This window comes from Gouania willdenowi, chromosome 21 (assembly GCF_900634775.1).
Source record: "Gouania willdenowi chromosome 21, fGouWil2.1, whole genome shotgun sequence".
In the NCBI taxonomy this organism is placed as follows: Eukaryota; Metazoa; Chordata; class Actinopteri; order Blenniiformes; family Gobiesocidae; genus Gouania; species Gouania willdenowi.
Window position 1 is genome coordinate 19,456,320 of NC_041064.1, and position 9,865 is coordinate 19,466,184.

Genomic DNA, 9,865 nt, shown 5'->3' on the forward strand with positions numbered 1-9,865 from the left:
AACAAGGTAATCAATAGATGGGATAGAAATTTGTTTAGTGTATTTTACAGCTGATTAAACACCCGTTATCATAATAGATGCTAACAGAAGAAGAAAGTTAACTTTTATTATTATTCATTTATTTCCAGCTGAGTAATTGTGCTTTCTAAGGACAAAAATGTGACGTAATTTAATTGTAATTGGAAAAAAGGCTGGTCACTGTAATCAAAACTGAAAAATGTAATTGACCCCAACCCTGGTATAAGGTGCTTCATTTCTTTGACTGGACACAAAACAAAAAAAATAAAAATAAAATAATTTGTTACTGTATAAGTATAACACAGGACAGAAAATTACTTTTAAAAAACAAAAATGTCAATCTACAATCTATAGACCTTCATGTAGTATCATTGAGACCTAGAGCTATACATACACATTTCTGCATCTCGCCACCAACTGTTGCCTTTAGTAACTCATTGCTAATCTTACATGAATCAATCTGATTAATCGTGATCTCCTGCAACACCTAACACAACACCTTCTGTTCAGACACATCCTACGTACACAAAAATGGAGCCGACACCACATAGTGTTGAGCCCACAGAGCTGCTCTCACGCTGCGTTAGAGTGCTAGTGCAATGACATGCAACTGTGAAGTCAACTCTCTCATAAAAGTATTGCGTATCACCTCTCATTGTTATTATAAACAGAAAAGCACAACCAGATCAGATTACATTGTCCACAGAATTCCACTGGTTTGAGGTGAGGCTCGTTTCACCAGTTCAGTAAAGATTAGACAAAACATGTTTGGATTCCGCAGGCGTCCATGCCTCAAACACCAAACCACAGATCAGCAGCTCCATGTTGACACCAAAGGCCAAAAAGCACTGGGTTGGCTTCAGTTTACCAGGTCGGCATCATGTCTGGAAACCAGACCCGACCCAGGTGCTTGGACACCTCCCAGTGGATCTCATCCAGGGAGTATTTGTGATCAGGAATCAGCACCTCCTCCATGATGGACAGCTGGGACAGCCTACGCCCGCACATTTTCACAAACTCCACAAACGCGCTGCAGGATACTTCGCACTCCCCCAGGCCAATGGCCGACAGCTGGGTGCAGTGCTTGGCGATGCGGATCAGTTCCTCGTCCAGAGGTCGTAAACCGTTGGCGCACACCACTAGCTCCACCAGGCGCGGGCAGTGGAGACCCACGCGGCCCAGCACCTCTTTGCTGACGGAGCGGCCGAAGTACAGGTGTGTGACGGGGATCTCGTCGTTGAAAAAGGGGCCAAACTCGTCTTCGTAGAGGAAGAAGTACATGACCAGGTTGAACTTGGGCGAGTGGCGCACCATGGCGTCCCAGCTGCTCTTCTTGATGGTGTGGAAGTGCTGGCCGGGGTTCTCGCTGACCACATCGATGCGTAAGTGTTCCAGATGGACGTGTTTCTCTGAGGAGAGGGCCAGGAGGAGCTCGTCACTCAGAAGGTGGTAGTTCAACGCCAGCTCCCTCAACCCATGGCACTGGTCTGCCACACACAGGATTCCTGCAAGCACAGAACACCTCTGATAATTACCCTTTACACATCAGAACATACCATGTTTGGCCATAGACTGAAAAAGAATGGACGGGACAACTCCTCCTCAATGATAACAGATGGGACGTGGGTCAAACTGTTAAGCTAAAATACTCGTCACATAATTTTTTTCCAAACCTAAACTCATTTTTTCTGTGAAGTTTGTTTTAACAAAGTTATGTGAGGTTGAAAAACGGGATTTTACGTCACATATGATGATGATTGACAGCCGTGGATCTTGCGTAGCTCTCTTTGTGAAAAGCAGTCACGTCGTGAAGGAAGCCGAGATGCCATTTATCTTTTCTGTTCAGTTTTTGTCTTTTTCGAGCTGTCAAAATGAGGTGTTTTGCAGTAAACTGTTCTGACCAACCTGAGGAATCTAAGGGATCTTTGCAGTTTTTTTGGTAAGTTAAAGTGTGATTTATGTGTCATTGGGTGGTTAAAGTCGTTATCTAGCTAGCTAACACATAAGGTAACTTATCCAGCATGATTTATCTTTTATTTATTTTTTTAACATGCTGTGTTTCTTGATATTGTTATATAATGTTATTGCAATTGAACTTGCAGTTCATTGACTGTACAGTCAAGTAACAGCAAAAATAAATACGTCTGGTAAGGTCTCAAAAAAACACTTAAGGTCTTGGTGTAGCTGGGGTGCGTAACTCATCAGGGCAGTACGCTAAATGGGCGGGGCCTGTTACCAGGGCTCCTCCCGCCGGACCCTACTGCGGAGACTCTGGCTCCAAATTTCATCAAATTTACAAGATGACAGCGGCCCTAAGCGCCGTATTTTGGCTTCAAGAATGTTGAGTGGGAAGAGCTACAGTGCACGCACACTGTGACCTAAAGGATCAAGTAAAACTAAACTAAAATGTTTCCAAAAAAAAAAATCAAGAAATAATTAAGTTACATGTAAAATTATGTAAAATGACAGTTGAATAAAAATCAGGGAAAAGTAATCAATGTTCTTCAAAAGAGGGGGGGCTACAAATTAAAGGGAAAGTTAAATTTAAAGATTTGAAGTGTTCAAACAGTGTGTGGAGCTAAAACAATGTTCAAACATAATTAACATAAAAAACAGGTATAAAGAAATGATTGTCATAAGGTACAGAAATGAATCTGATCATTTATCACCAGGTGTTTTTTCAGTTTTGATGATTAGCTATGGAATATTTATGAATATGTAGATTGATTGTTTAATGATATATGGGTAATTAATTGTATTATTATTAGTTGTACTTACAAAAGCAAAATCGGTAGTGATTAAAAAGCATAGAATTAAATAAGTTAAAACTTCTTCCTATTCCTTTTCGCACACATTGAGAGGTTTAAGTATTGGTGGATCATATCAATGGTCTATTTCTGCTGTTGTAATTCATTATTTGTCATTTTTTGTTGCTTTTATCATTTTACGTGTTCAGAATAAAGACAAGAATCAATCAATCAAACCAAAGCCTTGTTCATTTCTTGAACTAACATGACCTGCATGTATGACGTGGTACCTGCAGGGGAAACATGGGGGCAACTGCTCATCTTCAGCAGCTTTAAGGTGTCGCTGTTGTTGGCCACCAACACTTTCAGAGACGGATCGTCCACAGGCGTGTCGTCAATCTTCAGCGATGACAAAGATTTGGAGTTGACAAACACTACAGTCAGCGCTGAGATGAAATGGGACTGAAGAGCGAGGGAGAAATTAAATTAACTCACATGTAGAAGTGGTTTATTAGCTTCATTAGCTGCAGGATGGAAAAAAAAAAACCTACAATATGAAATGCCTCTAAAGAAAGCCAAAAAAAGGTTAGCCTTTTTGTTATTAATGAAACATAGTTTGTAAAAATGAATATTGTGCTTGTTTTATCTTTCTGCATAATCATTTATCCATTAGGTCACTGGCTGTTTGTTGATGCATTAAATATTTGGGTGAAGCCCCTCTTTGGTATTTACTGCTGACTCATGCAGCACCTGCTGACTGTTCTATTGTGAGCTCAGCAAAACAAACCCCTGTAACCTGTGAGAGCTGCTTTAACCTTAATGTCTGTGTAAATCAGAAAAAAACATGTATGTTATGAGTTTGTCACGCCACAGAAACATGTGTCATTGACCACTGAGACAAATTTGAAAGATGAAAAAAAAATCACTAAGTATATAAAATTATATAAAAGAAACCAGAGAAATTACAGTAAGTGTAAGCAATCCCCGTGCTGAAGAATGGTCTGGCTCCCAAACTAATGTTTCACGATGTTTATTTTCAAATAAGTTCCTTTAACATTTAGTGCTGAGTAATAACACCGTATCAACACCGTAGGAGCTAAGAAGAAAATAACAAAAGAAAATATCAATATACATATATGTAAACAAATATATAACTTAGCTCCTCTAATGTTCAAAATGTGTGAAATCACAACCTGGAAACTGTTTATTTTAAACCATAAAATGTACCATGAATTTTACTTATTAATGTTATCATGTACTTCACTATTTTTTTCTTATTAATAATGACAAATTCAAATCACTGCAAAAAAATAAACACACCACAATGAATTGATATGTCTCTCTTTTCATCTCAATCATGACATAAATGAAATGTGTTTAAACCTTATTTTTGTCCACTTCTGCTTACATTTCTTACAAAAACGAAACACACTGACTAACCAACTGCTACTGTTTGTGAGAGATGCAGAAGCTTCATAGCTAAAGCTAACATGCTAAAGTTAGCAACTATTGAAATAATGAATGTGTAATCATGTAATTTCAAACCTTGTGCCTCAAACAGCAGGGTGCTTAATTCAAAATATTGCGGAAATATGATCGTTTCAGGCTCTTATTTATGGCGTTTTCCAAGCATCTTATATTACATCTCGTCTCATCTAACTTCCTATCATTGTCCTTTAAAATAAGAACATCGGTAATTCTGACGGAACTCAAAGGAAACAGTAAAAAACCCATAGAAATTGCCATTGAAATAAAACGTTAATCTAAAACAGTTAATAGGGTTATTTACAGTAAGAAATATTGCCTTCAGAGACTGTAGAGTTCATTCTAAACTTGTCCTTCACTGTATTTGCTAAAATACAAAGCCAAAACTCTCAGGTACCAAAACAGGAAATGCATGAGAATAAATAGGCTCTATTAGTCAGTTTTAAAAACAGGATGTTGTAAAGAGAGCAGCTGTGTGTGTACAGTATGTATATTATTATACCTTTGGAACCTCCATGAAACTGGGCCTGGCTGTAGAGATGAGCCCTAAAGTCTTTAATGAGCAGTTGACCAGTTGTGACAGGATGTCACACGCTGCTTCTGCTGACTCAGTGCTGCTGTCCACCTGACAAGAGAAACCAAAAGGTCACACATTATTCCAGCAAGAGCAAGACGAAGTATCTCAACGACTGGTACAAAGGAAAATAATTTGAATTTTATTTTGTCAGTCTTCAGAAAAAAAAAACCAGAACAAACTCAATTGTCTGAGTAATGAGCCAAACGTGTGTAGGTTGAAGCAAAAGCTTATATGAACCTACTCCATCACAAAAAACTAAACAAGGTTCTCTAGATCAGTGGTTCTCACACTTTTGAGTGATAAAACACATTTTATTGAATTTTATTTTGTAATTAACTGCAATGAAGCAGTATTTAGTGCCTCTTAAATAGATTTATTTCCATAGTTTTCATCATTTCAGGTGATCTCCCACCTGGTGAGGGTTCTTGTATTTTCAATTCATCTTCTAATCAAGATTGTCTTCATCATCAATACTGTGAATATTATTTTTAACTAAAAATAAACATTATAAAACCCCATATTTTTTAATGCTTTCTTTTGTTTATTTTTTCCAATTTATCTCTCTCTCTCAAGGACCCCGTGTAGTGCTTTGCGTACCCCAAGGGGTGAACATACCCCATATGAGAAACACTGCTCTACATAATAATCACAAAAAAATAATTAGGAAACTAATATTCCTATTTTTACAATACACATTAAATACATATTCTACACAAAGTTGTATATATACAGTTTATACATGCACATCAAACATAATACATACATACACACATACATACATGACATGCACATATAATTAATAATAAACTATTTAAATACAAAATATTGAGTGGAAATATTTAAATTAACAATAAACAATTCAAAAAGCTTTTTCAACTGGTTCATATTGGTGCTGTTTTATTTCATCCTTTATGCAGTTACATAATTTTCAAAAGATGGGAGCAGCTTTCTCCACGAACCAATGAGAGCTCTGCGTTCCTCACCTTGAAGCTGACGTACTGCAGGTGGTTGGAGTGCCTCTTGATGATCTGCTTGATGAGATCTGGATGCGTGGCCTTCAGGTAGGAGCTGGCAGGCTGATTCAGCTCAAACTCAAAGCACCTCCACAGCTCGGGCATGTGGAAAGCCTGGTTCCACCCACGGCACACCTGGGAGGCAAAAGCCCGGTCCAGCAGTGGGAGGTACTGGAAGATGTGCAGCAGCAGCTCCTGAGGCAGACACGCCCACTCACAGTCCACCGCCTTACTGGGAACCAGGGCCTCAGACTCCTCGCCCGCCTCGCGCCGTAGCTTCTTACATGAGTCCAAAGGGCTCAAGCTGGAGGGGACGGGGCTGCTGCCTTCTTCTTTCATTCGCTTCATCCTGGAAAACGGGCAGAAAGTGACAATTTCAGGGAAATATAACAATAAGCAGCACATTTATACAACCGTAAAACCTTTTTCCACACAATTTATATGCACAGCAGGGACTTAAAAAAATCTTGTTCCACACATAAAATAATAATAAATATTGCAGCCCTGTTAATTTGTTCATAATAAATATACTGTCCAATCAGTTTATCAAAGCAATAAATTGGTAAAATAGCAAAAAGGCTTTTAAGTTTCTTCTTATTTTTTGGATATATCTATAAACTGATTTGTAGCTGCTTTCTTTTAGTTGATGTTCTGGAGCTTTCACAATGTTTTAGATATTTTTCATCCTTTTAAGCAGCATCAGATTCATGTTTGGACTGGATTTCTAATGACATCACACTCTGATCAGATTGTTTTTTGGCTGACCCATTGGTTTGTGCAACTGACATTTGAATGGTTTTGTAATGTGTTCTAAGCCTACACAGATCGTTGATTCAAAGGGTACAATCAAGTTTCTCTTACATTAATACATCTTATTCTACTGCAAACACCCATTATGACCCCCATGATCCTTTGAGTGATTCTTAAATAATAAAATATAGTCAAATATACAATTCACAAAGAGAAATGGCTAATTATTGATGAAAGATAAACTATAAACTCTAATGGTCAGTAATATTCTTAATTATGATGATTAGCACGTTTCCTGCCTATAAATGCTACTTCAATACCTCTGTCATCACATCTTAAGTCATTAATGATCTTAGCTACTGTAGCGCTGCCAGGAATAAGGTGGAAAACTATCCAACAAGTAGTTTTTCAAGGAGGCATAAAAACAGCCTCGTTATTAATTTAATTTACAAGGATATTAGCACTTAAAGTCAAGTGATATCACATTATTAGGACTTGGACTCATTTCTGAGATAAGGAGTGATCGTTCAGTCTATTCATACGTTTCCGTCTCAATAGCCACGGCCGTAATTATAAATAGGGATGGCAGAGAAATTATACATAGTATGTTGATTTCCCAGTAAGCAACGGGACTAAAGTCCTAACCTGACATTTCCCACCTAACTAATCAGGTTACCGAGCAGTACCGAGTTATTTTGACGTGTTTACTTGTGTAGTTTTTGAGTTGACCCACTCGGTAACTAGCAAAGTTAGCTTCTGTTTAGCGCCTATTTAGAACCAAACACGAGGCTGGATTTACTGCTGAACTAACACAAAAATCTGCCTTGGATTGGTTTGTTATGTAACAAATATGATCGTGTTATGGAACGGCAGTGCGCTTAGCTTAGCTATTAGTCCTACCTTGTTGTTTACACTTAGCTCAGCTAGTAGTTAGCTGCAAAATCCCACAGTGACGCTTCAACCCGGGCCCGAAGTGGTAAAGCTCATCCGAAGCGACAGCGTAACACGCATCAGAGTTGAGCCGAGCCGTGCGAAGACCAAAACCGTTTCTGCAGCAGAACAGAGCCGAAGCAGAATGCCACTCTGCCTGACCTAGTTCAGCAGCAGAAAAACACTGGCGGACCTCCCTCAGTCTCAAATGGCGAAACGTTGTTGTGACAGCAGCGGTGCATCATGGGTAAAGTCAGGCAAAATGGCTGTTAGTGGCCCGAAGAAAACTCTAGAGCGGTGGTTACCAAACTGTATTGATTGAAAAATCTAAATTAAATGTTCAATGTAAATAATTACAATACTAATACTAAAGGGTGCTTCTTAGTAGCAGCCAATGAGAATTCAGAATCTTGCATTGTGGATTATAACCAGGGCTGCATCCGAAGCTTGATATCTTTTTTTTTTTTTTTTTTTTTTTTTTAATTTTGCAAACAAACAGTATACAAACAGTATATGAGGACATACAAAACCGAAGCTTGATATCAATTATATTATTATCATCAATGCGCCGTCACGTTCTGGGCAGTAACCCAGATGCGCGGCAATATTGGAGGCATCAGAGGTAAACACTGCGATGGATAAATGGCCGAAAGCACAGAAAAGCTCCTCAAAATGAGTTATAGATGCTAAAGCATACAGAGAAGGACTTAAGGGGTTAAGGAAAGGTGTTAGGAAAAGGCGATCACGTTTGTTTGACAATCTGACGCACTTCCACTCGGTGACGTAATAATCCAACGGCCACGAAGGATAGTGACGTCTGCAGTGTTGAAAAAACTACAAATTTCCGTAAATGGACTACTAAGGGCACATTTAAACACTTTCCACTGATATAATCTAAAAAATCACACGGTTTGAATGTAAATCAAAAGAAAAGAGGCTACGAAGAACAAAAGTGAAACTAAAAAAATGTCACATTGAGAATGGTTGCTCACACTCACCTTCCACTCACAAATTTGAATAATGTTGAATAAAACATAATGTGGCTAAAAATGTCGAAGATCCATTTTTCTTGAACGACAGAGTGCTTTGTTTTATGTCAGTTATAATCTAATTATATGGTTTACATATTATAAAATATGGGATTAAGGTTATTTAAAGTTGTGCAAGGCATATTATCGGCTTGGGAACTTACATAATATCCGTCCCTTTTCAGTCTTTGTGAGTTTCCATAAGCACTTGGGTGTGCGTGTCCCTTTAAATTTTGTCGCCGCAAGGAATTGTGGGTCAGCATTATCTTGTCTCCTTTGGTAAAGGAGGCATCAGTGTTTCCTAGGATATAGGAGGTTATAAAGGAAGCAATGGGCCTCCTTTTCTCAGCTTGAAGACAATTTGAACACTCTTTATCATGGCCACCACTTAAACACTTACAGGGGTTAAAGAACAGTGGATAGGAAAGGAGATAGGAGGGACTTATTTGACATTGTTCTCCCTGATTTGATATATCTTTTGCCAGTCTATAAAACTCCAAATGTTTTTTATGGTCTGACCGACTGGTACAGCCAAAAACACGGCAGTAATTCACCATTTTCTGTGTGTAAGTTTCACTGGTTAACTATCTGAGCCTTTCCAGCCTCTTCTGGCTCATATTTTTTATAAGACTCAGCACTTTTACACTTCACGTGCAACTTATATACTCATGTAAGTTAGGGTCAGTAATGTATAGGTTGTATAATTAATTTTTTTTTAAAACAAGGTTGAACTTTTGAATTTACTGATTGGTTTGCGCCAAAATAATTTTTCAGCAGCTATATCCACTGGAAAATCATATTGTCCACTTTCATTACAAATCCTGGTCCCTGAACACCTTAAAAACCTTCTCCTGAATTATTTCTGAAAACCCAGTTTCCTTCTTCATAGATATTTAAAAAAAAAAAACTAACAAAAAAAAGTAATCGATAAAATACTCATTGACACACATTGACATTGACAATTATTTTCTATTGACTCTGAATAAATAGACTTCTAATACCTTTTTGTGATGTGTGTGTGTGAGTTAGAAAGGAAGTTCTTTTCCCACTTAATTCAAATATTGTTTTATTATACATTTAGATACATAAATAAATATATAAAAATATATATAGCTATAGATATAGACATAAGATAGACATTTGAACAACAACAAGGCTGATGTTGTTGCCACTGTTGATGTTGCTCTTGTTGTTGCTGCTGCTGATACTGTTGCCGCTGTTGATGCTGATGCTGACGTTGCCCTTGTTGCTGCTGATGTTGCTGTTGACATTGTCCTTGTTGTTGCTGTTGCCGTTGTTACTGCTGACATTGCTCTT

General features: G+C 38.0%; 1 protein-coding gene across 1 annotated transcript; it reads right to left on the reverse strand.

Moving 5' to 3' along the window:
• fbxl3a (F-box and leucine-rich repeat protein 3a) lies at positions 1-7,754 on the reverse strand. The gene is made up of 5 exons (XM_028436702.1): positions 7,491-7,754; positions 5,811-6,189; positions 4,753-4,875; positions 3,056-3,227; positions 1-1,523 (listed from the first exon to the last, which is right to left on the reverse strand). Exons 2-5 carry the CDS (start codon positions 6,186-6,188, stop codon positions 883-885), a joined length of 1,314 nt encoding a protein of 437 aa, XP_028292503.1. The 5' UTR covers position 6,189; positions 7,491-7,754; the 3' UTR covers positions 1-882.
• Positions 7,755-9,865: the final 2,111 nt, after the last annotated feature.